The 14,574-nt window shown below is 41.4% G+C and overlaps 1 protein-coding gene across 4 annotated transcripts in view; it reads left to right on the plus strand.

Moving 5' to 3' along the window:
- LOC105490652 (DNA cross-link repair 1C) overlaps positions 1 to 14,574 on the plus strand; it is a 64,517-nt gene that overhangs the window by 25,222 nt on the left and 24,721 nt on the right. For all 4 annotated transcript variants that reach the window (XR_011608245.1, XM_071070456.1, XM_071070458.1 and 1 more), the window contains exons 10-13: positions 726 to 862; positions 2,032 to 2,086; positions 5,503 to 5,591; positions 8,746 to 8,840. Coding sequence is in view for 3 of the 4 variants with exons in the window: in XM_071070456.1 (XP_070926557.1) it covers positions 726 to 862; positions 2,032 to 2,086; positions 5,503 to 5,591; positions 8,746 to 8,840 (376 nt within the window). In the remaining variant the exon portion in view is untranslated. The remainder of the gene's footprint in view (positions 1 to 725; positions 863 to 2,031; positions 2,087 to 5,502; positions 5,592 to 8,745; positions 8,841 to 14,574) is intronic.

Raw genomic sequence — 14,574 nt, forward strand, 5'->3', positions numbered from 1 at the left:
ACCCAGGAGGCAGAGGTTTTAGTGAGCTGAGATGGCACCATCACCCTCCAGCCTGAGGGACAAAGCGAGACTCTGTCTTAAAAAAAAACAAAAAGACTGATACAAGGAACACCATACACCTTTAGTTTGGATTTACTGGGTTGTCAACACTTTGCACCTCTCTTCCTCTGTCTCTATATGTATAACCAGCTCCCCACTCCAAACCACTTGAGAGTAAAGTTACAGACTCCATGGTACGTCACCTCGAATCCTTCAGCCTGTGGCTCTTGAGAAGAAGAACATTCTCCTGTATAACCACAATACAATTCCCTTCCTCAGGACATTTCGTGTTGATACGGTACTATTAGCTGTTACACAGTCCATGTTTAGATGTCCCGGTTCTTCCCATAGTGTCCTTTATAGCTTGTGGAAATAGGAGAACACGGGCATCCAGGATTTATCTGAGGGTCATGCATTGTGTTCAGTCAGGCCTAAAGGGTGTCCTTTGATATAGATGGTTTGTCCAGCCTTTTGCTTCTTTGTCTTCACATTGGTGGTTTTGAAGAGTCCAGCCCAGTTGTTTTGCAGAATATTCCCCCATTTGGAATTATCTGATTGTTTCTTCATGTCTACTTTTTTTTTTTTTTTTAATGTCTGGAAACTTTTCTACTTTTGTTTTTGAGACTGCCTACAACAGATTTGTAGAAAATGTAGAACTGTTTTTCAATGCTTTTTATCTTTTTTAGGCAGAGGAATATTTTGAGTGGAGCAAATTACCCTGTGGAATTACTTCCAGAAATAGAATTCCACTCCACATAATCAGTATTAAGCCATCCACCATGTGGTTTGGAGAAAGAAGCAGAAAAACAAATGTAATTGTGAGGTAAGAAAGCAATGTCATAGGTCTTCTGAGAGACACTTTGAGTAAATTGTCTGATTTAATTTAAGTGCAGTCTAGCCTAAGCCCAAGAATATAATTACATATTATAATTAATTTCTTAAATTTAAACTTTATTTAAACGGAGGGGATGCTGCTTCCAAAGCAGTTACACACCCATCAGCTAGTGTATCCTGAGGTTCCCTCTGGGTAGGTTGGTGAGATGGTTGGAGACTGAAGGCATCTGAGTGCTTGGCTGAGAGTAAGAAACTGATGTCATACAGAACAGAACCCTTGGTGGAGTAGTGACCATAATGATCACAACATTTTAGCAACATTTCCTTAACTTTGGTTGTTTAGAATATCTGCAACAGGTCCTTCTCCCTCCTTCCCCTCCTCCCTCCTCCCCCTCCTCCCCTCCCTCCCTTTCTCCCCTTCCTCCCTTTCTCCCCTCCCTCCCTTTCTCTCTTCCCTCCCCTCCCTCCCTCCTTCCCTCCCATCTGAGTGCTTGGCTAAGAGGAAGAAACTGATGTCATAGAGAACAGAACCCTTGGTGGAGTAGAGGAGTAACTGTAATGATCTTAATATTTTAGCAACATTTCTTTAACTTTGGCTGTTCAGAATATCTGCAACAGGTTCCTTCCTCCCTCCCTCCCTCCCTCCCTTCTCTCTCTCTTTTTTTTTGGAGACAGAATCTCACTCTGTCATCCAGGCTGGAGTGAAGTGGTGTGATCTCAGCTCACTGCAGCCGCTGCCTCCCTGTTCAAGTGATTCTCCTGCCTCAACCTCACTAGTAGCCGGGATTACAGTCATGTGCTACCAGCATGCCCAGCTAACTTTTTGTATTTTCGGTAGAGACAAGAGTTTCACCATGTTGGCTAGGCTGGTCTCGAACTCCTGAGCTCAGGCAATCTGCGTGCCTCGGCCTCCCAAAGTGCTGGGATTATAGGCGTGAGCCACCACACGCGGTCTACAACAGGTTTCCACTTCTGGAAAAAGTTCCCTGCTATCCCAAGAAGAAATTCCTGATTTAGGGTGATTTCAGGACACGTGCTGCTGAAGCAAGCCCGTTAGGGTAGTTTCATGCTAGAACAGCCTAAATGAGAAGGGCCAGCTTCGCTTAGTTCTAGTTTTGCTCAGTGATCTTTTTATTTTGTGTTTTCATTTCCCTTTAGGATTGGAGAGAGTTCATACAGAGCTTGTTTTTCTTTTCACTCCTCCTACAGTGAGGTAAGAGGATCCCATGTACTCATAACCCTTATTGCTCAGTGTTCTGCAGCCTTGGTAGTTGACAGTAGTCCCCTGACTCTCAGAAGCATCTCTGTTTCTACCTAAGTTTCATTTCCTTATAGTTTTTTTTTTCCTAAATGCATTTGATCCTCATTATTCACGGATCTTTTTTTTCTTTTTTCTTTTTTGGTTGAGACAGTGTTTTACTCTGTTGCCCAGGTTGGGGTGCAGTGGTGTGTTCTTGGCTCACTGCAACCTCTGCCTCCTGGGTTCAGGTGATTCTCCTGCCTCAGCCTCCTGAGTAGCTGGGACTACAGGTGCCCACCACTATGCCCAGCTAAAATTTTCGTATTTTTAGCAGAGACAGGGTTTTATCATGTTGACCAGGCTGGTTTTGAACTCCTGATGTCAGGTAACCTGCCTGCCTTGGCCTCGCAAAGTGCTGGGTTACATGTGTAAGCCACTGTGCCTGGCCTCATGGGTTCTATTTTTATGTGTTGGCCTACTCACTGAAACTGACCTGTAACTGCAGTATCAATATTTACAGTGCTTTTGTGATCATTCGTGGACTTGTGGAGAGTGGTGAAAAATTTGAGTCACCTGATGTGCACATTCTCAGCTCAGGTAGAACAAGGAAACGCTCTGCCTTCTTTCAGCTCTTACTCTGTCAACAAGTGTATCAGTCTGTTCTCCTGCTGCTCTAAGGACATGCCTGAGACTGGGTAATTTATAAAGGAAAGAGGTTTAATTGACTCACAGTTCTGCAGGGCCGGGGAGGCCTCAGGAAATTTACAATCATAGTAAACACATCCTTCTTCACTTGGTGGCAGCAAGAAGTGCAGAGTGAAGGTGGGGGAAAGCCCCTTATAAAACCATCCGATCTCATGAGAACTATGATTAGAACAGTATGGAGGTAGCTGCCCCCATGATTCAATTGCCTCCCACTGGTCCGTCCCACAACACATGGGGATGGAAACTACAGTTCGAGATGAGATTTGGATAGGTACACGGCCAAACCATATCAAAAGTGTCCTTTTTGCCATCTATTCAGTGCCATGTTTTTCATGTTTTGGTGCTTTTTGTTGGTGATCTTATTTAAAGTGGTGACCAATCATAGTACTGAAGTCCTATCCAGTGTTCCTAAGCACGGGAAGACTGTAACATGGCTTCTAGAGAAAATATGTATGTTAGATAGGAATGAGTTATAGGGCTATTGGCCATGAGTTCAGTGTTAATGAATCAAAGTATCTATTAAATGAGGTGTCTTTCAACAGAAACACACATAAAACAAGCTTATATATTAACTGGCTGATGAAAACGATGTCACCAAAGGATGGCAGGAACCCTTAGCAGCAGTGGTTCAGTATTTGCTAATTCAGCATTTATGGTGACTTTATAGAATATAACTACTGCAAAGAAAGAGAATTGGCTGTATTGATGCCTTATTTTAAGGCAGGCATTTGATAAAAGGGAGTCAACTTGTATAAGTGAGAGGGGGTGCTCCTTTATTGGGTGTCTCTTATCTCCTTGGGGCCACTTCATCTCTGAGAATTAGTAGTGAACCATTTCTGGTAAAGGCTTGACTTTAATTTTTTTTTTTTTTAAATCCTTTATTCCCTTCAAAAGTCTCTGATTTCTACCAGCCTCAACTTCGTGCAAATCAAATAGGTGTTGGGCGGGCAGGTAATGCTTTCTATTTGCATGCCTACTGTGAAGGTACAAAAGATACTGTTTGTGAAAAATATCTAAAGAACAGATCTTCCTGCCTTTCCCCTGTCTTAAAGTAGCCCTTTTATTTTTATGTGGAGTTATTGGCAGTTCTTGGGTTCCTGCCTCTTTCAATTTGGTGGTATACTAATAATTACATTGGGTTCTAGTCTGTCCATTTGTAGAAGGGCATAAAAGTCTTTGTGTTGTCATTATCAACTTAGTAATGGATGATTTTATTTTTTTCACCAGGTACCAAGCTAAGCACTTTACATGCATAATCTCATTTATACTTTTAAATGAAGAATCTAAAATTAGAACCATTAGGTAACTTGACCGAGATCACAAGCTCATCAAGGTCTAATAAGAGACAAAGCTGAAGTTCCTCTAGGTTGTAGAGATGTTTTGAGGAATAGTGACAGAGTTCCTCTGTTTAGCATTCTGAACTTTGCAAAAAATCAAGGTATTCATGAAGTTTTTGCATGTAATTGTTTGTTTAGAATTAATCATTGGGACAGGCAGTCTATGTGCACAGTCTTTCAACCCTCACTGGCCACATAAGAATGGAACACTTCCTTATTGAGAAAGGGGGAGAGGGAGAGAGGAGCGCTCCCGACAGCGTGAGCACACAGCCTGTGGCAGCTCAGTGCCTTGTGTGGAAACATCTTTCTCTGCTTTGTACTTGATGTGTGTCCCTTTGTTCTACTTAAGCCTGTGTGTCAATGGCCCTTAGGCACACCCCAGCTGTCCTTATTTCAGACAGCATGATGGGGGTTCCTTCCTGTGTGGCAGGAGAGGGTTGCATGTAGGCAGGTAGCCCTGTGTTGGCTGCAGGGAGAGACATGCTGGTCACTGGGGACCAGTGCACATTGTTGGACTTGATCTTGCTTGGTCTGTTCTCAGTAAGTGAAGCATTGCTCCATCCAGTGCTTGACTGCATTGTGTTTTCCTTGGTGACTCTGACACCAAGATACAATAGGCAGTGTTTGGTTCCTTCCCTGGAATCAGTGACCAATGCATGGTGTTCTGCCCAATGAGAATGAACCATTTGAACAAATCAAGTAACCTCAAAGGTGTAATACTCTTGATATCGTTAATGATTATTTGTAGAAGTAAATAAGTGCAATTCTTTTGTTGTTCGTTTTTAGAGATGGGGTCTCTCTGTGTTGCCCAGGCTGGCCTCAAATCCCCGGGCTTAAGCAATCCTCCTGCCTCAGCCTTGAGTAGCTGGTACCACAGACATGTACCGCTGTGCCCAGCTAAGAAATGCAATTCTAAGACCTTGTTTTTTTTGTGTGTGTATATTATACTTAATGCCCAGATAAATTCTCATTTGAAAGGGGATTTGTTAAACATAAGCAACTGACCTTCTTGGACAAGGAAAGCAATATATTTAAAAAAAAAAAAAATCTTTGAGTCCCATTAGTGATTCTCAGCTCTTACTGTGGATCAAAATGACCTGGGGAACATTTAAATGTACTGATTTCTAGGCCCACTAGTACTCAGTGTTCAGGAGATGTTTGGGAGTGAGGCCTGGGTATTGGATATTTTTTTCCCCAAGAGGTCCCTGGTGATCCCCACGTGCAGCCAGCATTGAGAACCACAACCATAAGAGAGTTCTGCTTCTCCTTCCCCAGCTTCCCTTTATCTCCCCTAACAACCTGTTTTATTGTAGAGATCGTTGATCCATGTGATTTTCCTTTTTCTAGATTAAAGATTTCTTGAGCTACATCTGTCCTGTGAACGCATATCCAAATGTCATTCCAGTTGGCACAACCATGGATAAAGTTGTCGAAATGTGAGTAGTCATTGGTTGTGGGACTTGGTGTCTGTCTCCCTTTGTGGCTCTTGGCTAGGACACAAAGGAGAGTTTGTCTGAATGTTTACAAATCTAGAATCTGTTTCTGTTGCGACATTTCTGGACTGATACTCATTTCCATTTCTTCCTATGGTGTTTCCTTTAGTTCAACAATGTGGCAGAAGGTATAGGTAGTGTTGTCGGCTTCTCCTGGGTTGCAACCCAGCTCCACCATTAATTAACAGTGCAGTGTCAGCTTGGCCAGATCACTTCTCCGAGCTAGTCATTCTGAATCAGCAAAATGGGAATATTGATGCCTACTTGTTGGGCTTCTCAAAAAAGAAAGAGATAATATAGGGAGATAGTATAAGAAAAGCACCTAGCACCATGCCAGGTAGGTCGTCAAGTGTCTACTGAATGGATAACTGAAGCCAAAGGAGAGGTGCAATAGTATTCACGGATGTCTTTTACTACAGTATTACCATTTTCTTACCTCTTCTTTGGGTTTCATTTATGCATTCATTAATGATTTATTTATTTATTTTTTTGAGACAGGGTCTCACGCTGTCACCAAGGCTGGAGTGCAGTGGCGTGACCTCGGCTCACTGCAACCTCCACCTCCTGGGTTCAAGCGATTCTCCTGCCTCAGCCTCCCGAGTAGCTGGGACTACAGGTGCACACCACCACACCTGGCTAATTTTTGTATTTTTAGTAGAGATGGGGTTTTGCCATGTTGACCAGGCTGGTCTTGAACTCCCGAGCTCAAGTGATCTACCTGTCTCAGCCTCCCAAAGTGTTGGGATTACAGGCATGAGCCATTGCACCCGGCCCATGAAATGATTTCTTTAGTGCCAGCCATATGGTGGGAATGGAGCTTGGGTTCCAGGTTGCCTAAGACACCCCCTGTCCTAGCAGAGCTCCAGTCTCATGGAGAGGCCAGGTGCAAAGGCAGCACACAAGCTCGATGGGTGCAGAAGGAACGAGGCCCCTTGTCAGGGAATCTGCCTCGCAGACCCCGATGAGGACATAACAGGACCAGGCTTGCAGATGTCGATGGAGAAGAGGATGGACAATCTCTGGAGAGAGGTCTGGGTTGGAGACACAGATTTGGAGTTGGCAGTGCAGGTGAGAACTGAAACCATGAGGACAGAAGTCACCAGGAGTGGGAGGAGGGATCACAGAGCTGAGGCCAGAACCCTGGGCAGCACATTTAAGGGAGAAGTGGAGGAGGAGGAGCTGGGCTGAGATGGAGATAGTGGCCCAGACAGCAGGATGAGAGCAAAAGGAAGGGTAAGCAGAGGGTGCCCATGGAGTGTCTTGAGAAGTTAAATAATATGGTGACTACCAGGTGTCCTGTTTCCTTGGTAATTAGGTCATTTGTGTGTGCTCAGTGAGAGCAATTTCAGTGGACTTGTGAGTTACAAGCCAGATTTTAGTTGAGAAATGGGTAAAAAGTGAGGAAATGGAAAATACTGAGGACAGACTGTATAAAAAGTTTGACAGTGAAGGGAAAGTTAGAGACAAGATGGCAACAGGAGGCAACAATCAGAAGGCTTGATCTTAAAACAGCTGAGACTTCAATATGTCTGTAGAACTAAACTTGAATACATATATACTTGGACGTGTTCAGGAATCACTTAAGGTGCTTGTTTTTGTTGTTTTTTTTTTTTTGAGACGGAGTCTTGGCTCTGTCGCTCAGGCTGGAGTACAGTGGCGCGATCTCAGCTCACTGCAAGCTCCGCCTCCCGGGTTCACGCCATTCTCCTGCCTCAGCCTCCCGAGTAGCTGGGACTACAGGTGCCCGTCACCACGCCAGCCTAATTTTGTGTATTTTTAGTAGACAGGGTTTCACTGTGTTAGCCAGGATGGTCTCAATCTCCTGACCTCGTGATCCGCCTGCCCTGGCCTCCCAAAGTGCTGGGATTACACGTGTGAGCCACCGCGCCCGGCCGAGGTGCTTCTTAAAATGCATATTCCTCACCCTGCCTTTTTTTTTTTTTTGAGACAGATTCTGGCTCTGTCACCCAGGTTGGAGTGCAGTGGTGCAACCTCGGCTCACTGCAAACTCCGCCTCCTGGGTTCAAGCGATTCTCCTGCCTCAGCCTTGTGAGTAGTTGGGATTATAGGCACCCACCACCAGGCCTGGCTAATTTTTGTATTTGTAGTAGAGATAGGGTCTCACCATGTTGGCCAGACTGGTCTTGAATTCCTGACCTCAAATGATCCACTCACCTCGGCCTCCCAAAGTGCCGGGACTCCAGGCGTGAGCCACCGTGCCCAGCCCCAATCCTCCATTTCTAGCAGACAATTCTGTTGTAGGTAGGTGGGGGAAGACGACCTTACTTTGAAAAGTTAACCCAGAAGAATAGCTGAAATGACTGTAAAGAGACACAGTAATGGATGAGAACTCCTGGAAAGGTTGAAGGGGATGGATCCAGAGAACAGCTGTGGAAACAGGGGCAAGGATGTAAAATGGGGGTGGCTGTAAATAAGTTTCAGGTTGGGCACTTCATGGCCCTGTTCAAATGGTATGTTGTAGATCATCCTAAAGGATTCCCAGAATCTGCCAGGAGGCGGCAGTTGGCAGTGAGGCCTTCAAAAGGGGCAAGACATCTTCAAATCTTATTTTTCTGCCTTTTTGTATCTTATCTCCACTTTGCCTTAGCTTTCAGCCTAAGGACCTAGAATGACAAGATAAATTTGCGGAGATTCCTGTGAGAAATAAGTAAAACCCTACGGGAAGCAGCTAGTTATACTGTATCCTGAATGCCAGAGGATGCCACTGTATTAATGGTTTTCAGGATAGGGACCTGCTCTTTTTGCATCTTTTTTTTGCATTAGATCGTAAGTTTTGCCTTAGTCTACTGATGTAATAAGAAGATACACACCTACCAGGTTGCATTTAAGTGCTTATATTTACCACTTATTACATCGAAGTGATTTTTTAACTACGAAATCAGTTTAGAACTGCTTTTCAATCCTCCAGAGTAGTTGTGTGATTTCCCTTATGGTCAAGATTTTGTTAAAAACACAGGGATCCAAGAAATAAAAAAACAAAAAAATAAAAACAAAAAAAATTTGTAACACTATCAATGATGCCTACCTTCTAACAACTTCCCCAAAAGGAAAAATCAAATATTCTGATTCATTTCAGCTTAAAGCCTTTATGCCGGTCTTCCCAAAGTATGGAGCCAAAGTATAAACCACTGGGAAAACTGAAGAGAGCTAGAACAATCCACCGAGACTCAGGTAAGAAAAATGGTCCTGGGTTCAGAGGGGTGGGCTCCCCGCAAACACTGCTTTCCAAGCAGCTTGGGTCTGGGGGAAGTTGCCTTGGGCAGAGTGGACCTGGGAACCACCACAGGTCAGACTTGTCACATGGTCTCAGGAAGTACTTTGCCCTCCTGTCTTCAGCCTGTAAAATCAAGAGTCTGAGTCTGCTCTCCTTCCCTGGGTTAAAACAAGTGGTGAAAACTGTGCCGTCGTGTGTGGTGTTCTCAGCTTTCTGGAAATACACCCCAAGATCAGTAGAGGCCATAAAGAGAGGCTGGTTTGTTATCCTTGGACATTTTCTTAAGATACTAGTAAATGCTGATAATGGAGACTTTTCTTATCATTTCTGATCAAATTGATCAGTAGTGTTTATACAGAAGGATTTTCCCCTATACCTTGTACCTTCTTTCATTGCTATATTGATTTTTCTAGTGAAGGACAGAGGTAGGCTCTGTAGTGGAAATCAGAATGTTAGATTCTGAGCAAAGCTCTGGGGCTTTCCAGCAGCCCTATTTCATGGTTAGGATTCTTGATTTTCATTCCTTTGGTGGAAAGTCAGTTACTCTGCCGTGCAGTAAATACTTGACCAAAACTCACGAGATAAAGATGATACTATTTTTTGAACACCTATTAATAGCAGGTATTGTGCTAGGTCCTTTACCTATGCTATAGCTAAGCCTCTAAACCAACTTACAAGGGGTACCATCCCAGTTCTAATTATGACAAAACTGAAGTTTAGAGACTTAAGTCCCTAAGGACTAGCAAGAAGTAAGTGATGGGCCTGGGATTCTAATCTAGGGCGGTCTCTCATCTCTTGCTTCTACATTTCTGCTCATGGAGAATCTAATTTTAAAACATTTAGATGACAATTCCGACACTGATAAAGTAAGTCTGTTACTGGTGCCTGAAGAAAAGCACATTTGTTTTTGTTTCAACAATTAAAAGGTTTTAGAAAAACAGTTCCATGAATTTCAAATGTTAGCTCTATTATGTAATGCATCCTCTAATCCTCAGAAATTTACTTAGTTTTTTTTTAAAAAAAAACAGCTTTCCTGAGGCATAACTGATAAAAACTGCACATTTAAGGTGCACAATTTGATAAATTTTTTTGCATATGCATACACTTGAGAAACCATGACTACAATTAAGATAGTGAGATTATCACCAAGTTTTCTTATGCCCCTTTGTCATTCCCTCCTGTTCTCACCCATGCCAAGGCAGCCACTGATCTGCCTTCTGTCATAGTTTGCATGTTCTAGAGTTTCATATAATTGGAATCATATAGTATGTCTGGGTTATTTTACTTAGCACATCAGAGATTCATTCATGTTGTTGCGTGTATCAGTAGTTCACTCTCTTTTGATGAGTAGTAGTCCACCTCAAGGATATACTACAAGTTGCTGATCCATTCACCTGTTGATGTACTTTTGGGTTGTTTCCAGTGTCTTTCTTATTATAAAGAAAGCTGCTATGAACATTCATGTACAAACTTTTGTATGGACATAGGTTTTCACACCTAAGAATGGGTCATATGGTAGCTCTATCTTTAAGAAACTGCCAAAATGTTTTCCAAAGTGGTTTGACCATTTTGTGTTCCCAGCAGAAGTGTATGAGAGTTCTGGTTGCTCCACATCATTGCCAATACTTGGTATGGTTAGACTTTTTAATTTTAAACATCCTAATAGGTGTGCAGTGATAGCTCTTTGTGGTTTTAATGTGCATTTCTCTAATGACTAGCAAGGTTGTGTATCTTTTAAGGTGCCTATTTGCCATCCATGTATCTTCACTGGTCAAGTGTCTATTCAAATCTTGACTCATTTTTAAATTGTTGGGTTTTGTTTTGAGACAGAGTCTTGCTGTCACCCAGGCTGGCACTATCACAGCTCACTGCAACCTCAACCTCCCAAGCTCAAGTGAGCCTCCCACCTCAGCCTCCCAAGTAGTACAGGCATATGCCACCATGCCTGGCTAATTTTTATATTTTTTGTAGAGATGGGGTTACACTATGTTGCCCAGGCTGGTCTCAGACTCCTGAGCTCAAGCAGTCTGCATACCTTGGCCTCCTAAAGTGCTGGAATTACATGCGTGAGCCACTGCACTCATCGTGTTACCAAGTTTGCCTACGTTTCTGGATACAAGTTTTTAAAAAAAATATATGAGGTGTATAGAAATATTTTCTTCTACTCTGTAGGTAATCTTTTCAATCTTTTTAGCAGAGTATTTTGAAGAGCAGAAATTTTAAATTTTGATCAAGTGAATTTATTAAGTTTTACTTTTTTCTGTATCATATCTAAGAAATCTTTGATCCAAAGGCATAAAGATTTTCTCCTGTGTTTTCTGCTAGAAGTTGTCACAGTTTTAGGTTGTACATTTAGATCTGTGATTCATTTTTGTTTTTAAAAATATGGTTCAAATGTAGATCCAAGGTAATTTTGTGTGTGTGTGTGTGTGTGTGTATGGATATCCAAATGTTCTTAAACCATTTGTTGGAAACACTATCTTTATTCACTGAATTGCTTCAGCACTTTTGTTGAGTCAGTTTACAAATGTGGAGGTTTATTTCTGGATTCTCTGTTACGTTCCATAATCTCTATCTTGAAAACAATATCGCCTATCTCGATTACTGTAGCTTTGTAAATCTTGAAGTCAGATGATTTAAGTTCTCCAACTTTGTTCCTTTTTCCTTTTTTTTTTTTTTGTTTTTTTGAAATGGAGTCTCTCTCTGTTGCCAGGCTGGAGTGCAGTGGCACGATCTCGGCTCACTGCAACCTCTGCCTCCCACGTTCAAGTGATTCTCCAGCCTCAACCTCCCGAGTAGCTGGGACTACAGGTGTGTGCCACCATGCCCAGCTGATTTTTGTATTTTTAGTAGAGACGTGGTTTCACCATGCTGGCCAGGCTGGCCTCGGTCTCTTGACCTCGTGATCCGCCCACCTCAGCCTCCCAAAGTGCTGGGATTACAGGCGTGAGCCACCGTGCCCAGCCAGCTTTGTTCATTTTCAAAGTTGTTTTCGTTATCCTAGGTCCTCTGCATTTCCATATGAATTTTAGAATCATATGCCAATTTGTACAGAAATGTCCCTCCTGAGGTTTTGATGAGGATTGTTTTAAATCTGTTGATCAATTTGGGAAGAATTGGCATCTTAACAATATCAAATTTTTCAGATCCATGAACATGATATACCTCTCAATTTATTTAAGTCTTCTCTAATTTCTCTCAGCAGTGTTTTATGATTTTCAGTGTACAGGTCTGTGTAAATGAATCCCCAAGTATTTCATTTTTGGGGATACTGTTGCACATGGTATTATTTTTTAAGTTTCAATTCCTGATTGATTGTTGTTAGTATATAGAAATATAGGCTGAGTCTCCCTTAGTCAAAATGCTTGGGATCAGAAGTGTTTTGGATTTTGGACTTTTTTGAATTTTGGAACATTTGCATTTGCCTTTGATGGTTGGGCCTCTTTAATCAGAAAATCTAAAATGCTGCAATAAGGATTTCCTTTGTAGTTCAGGTGTCAGACTTTTGGATTAGGGATATGCAACCTGTGCAACTGATTTTTGTATTTTGATCTTGTATCCTGCAACCTTGCTAATCTCACATATCGTTCTAGTGCCTTTTTTTGTAGATTCCATTGCATTTTCTACATAGATTATCAATGTTATTTGTGTATATAGACAATTTTGCTTCTTCCTTTTCAGCCAGGATGTTTTTCTCTTTTTTGTCTAGACTACCACTACAATGTGAAACAAGTGGCAAGAGCGGGTGTCACTGCCTTGTTCCCCATCTCAAGGGGAAAGCATTCATTCTTTCACCATTAAGTATAATGATAAGTATAGGCTTTGTGTCAGGCAGAATTACTTCCTTTTTGTTCTTGGTAGGTGGATGGATATCAACAATGGATAAGGGGTTTTGTCTAACACTTTTTCTGTATTTATTGAGATGATCCTATTGTTTTTCTTTATACTCTGTTAATATGGTGACACACATTGATTTTTGAGTATTAAACCAAACTTGCAGTTCTCTAATCCCTCTTAGTCTTGACATATTATCCTTAAGTATTATGGTAACAGTTTTCTCATTTACGTTCAGAAGGGCTGTTGGTCTGGAGTATTGTCTTTTCTTTTCCTTGTAATTGTGTGGTTTTGGTATCAGGATACTGCTGGCCTCATTGTTGTGAGGTTTCTTTATTCTCAGTCTCTGGAAAAATTTTTCAAGGATTGGCATTTTCTCTTTCTTCAATGACTGGTAGAATTTACCAGTGAAGCCATCTGGGTGGGACAGGAGTTTTCTTTGTGGGAAGGTTTTTTTTTTTTTTTTAACTACAAATGTGATTTAATAGGCATAGGACTATTCAGGTTATTTTTTTTCTTGAGTAAACTTTGGTAACTTGAATTTGTCGAAGAATCTGTCTTATCCATGTTGCTTAATTTTTTGGCATAAACTTTTTAATATTATTTTAGTATCTGTAGAATCTACTGATATTAACCCTCTTACTCCTGATATTACTTTGTGTCTTCTCTCATTTTTTTCTTGATTAGTCTAGCTAGAAGTTTACCAGTTTTACTGATCTTCTCAAATAAGAAGTTTTTGGTTTTATTTTCCTTTTTTTTTTTTTTTTGGCAGGGTGTAGTTTCCCATTTCACTGAATTCCACTCTGATCTTTATTTCATCTGCTTATTTGGAATGTTATTTGCTCTTTAAGTTTCTTAATACAGAAGCTGAGTTCGTTTAGACCTTATTTTCTAATGTAGGCATTTAGTGCTATACTTTTCCCTCTTTAGCAGCATCCCACAAATTTGTCTTTTCATTTTCATTCAAAACATTTTCTAATTTTTCTTTTGACACATGGGTTACTTAGAAATTTGTTACTAGTTTCTGAATTTTGGAGAACTTTCCAGAGATCATTCTGTTGTTATCTAATTTAATGTCATTGTGGTCAGAGAACATACTTTGTATGACTTTTTTTCTGAGACAGATTCTCACTGTCGCCCAGGCTGGAATGCAGTGGCACAATCTTGGCTCATTCCAACCTCAGCCTCCCAGGTTCAAGTGATTCTCCTGTGTCAGCCTCCAAATAGCTGGATTTACAGGCCCGTGGTACCACACCTGGCTAATGTTTTGTATTTTTAGTAGAGATGGGGTTTTGTCATGTTGGCCAGGCTGGTCTTGAACTCCTGACCTCAGGTGATCCATCTGCCTCCCAAAGTGTTGGGATTATAGGCGTGAGCCACCACGCCTGGCTTTGTACTATTGAGATTTATGGTCCAGAATATTTATGGACCATCAATTGTGGAGCAATTTACACATTAAACCTGGTAAATGTTTAATGTGTACTTTAAAAAAATATATGTACTACTGTTGTTCGATGAAGTGTTCTATAAATGTCAATTAGGTTCACAGTGTTGTTCAGATCTTCTACATTCTTGTTCTATCAATTATTGCCAGAGAGGGGTGTTGAAATTTCCAGTTGTAATTGTGGACTTGCCTATTTTGCCTTGATTAGTTCTACTGGCATTTGCTTCATCTGTTTGAGGCACTATTAATAGGTATACATAAGTTTAACATTGTTATATCCTCTTGAGGGATTGATACCTTTATCTTTAGGAAATGAGTCTATTCCCTGGTAATATTCTTAAGTTCTACAATCTACTTTACCAGAGCCATTTGAATTTCTTCTCATTAGTATTGGCTTGATGTATCTTTTTCCA

Source organism: Macaca nemestrina, chromosome 9 (genome assembly GCF_043159975.1).
Source record: "Macaca nemestrina isolate mMacNem1 chromosome 9, mMacNem.hap1, whole genome shotgun sequence".
Taxonomy (NCBI): Eukaryota; Metazoa; Chordata; class Mammalia; order Primates; family Cercopithecidae; genus Macaca; species Macaca nemestrina.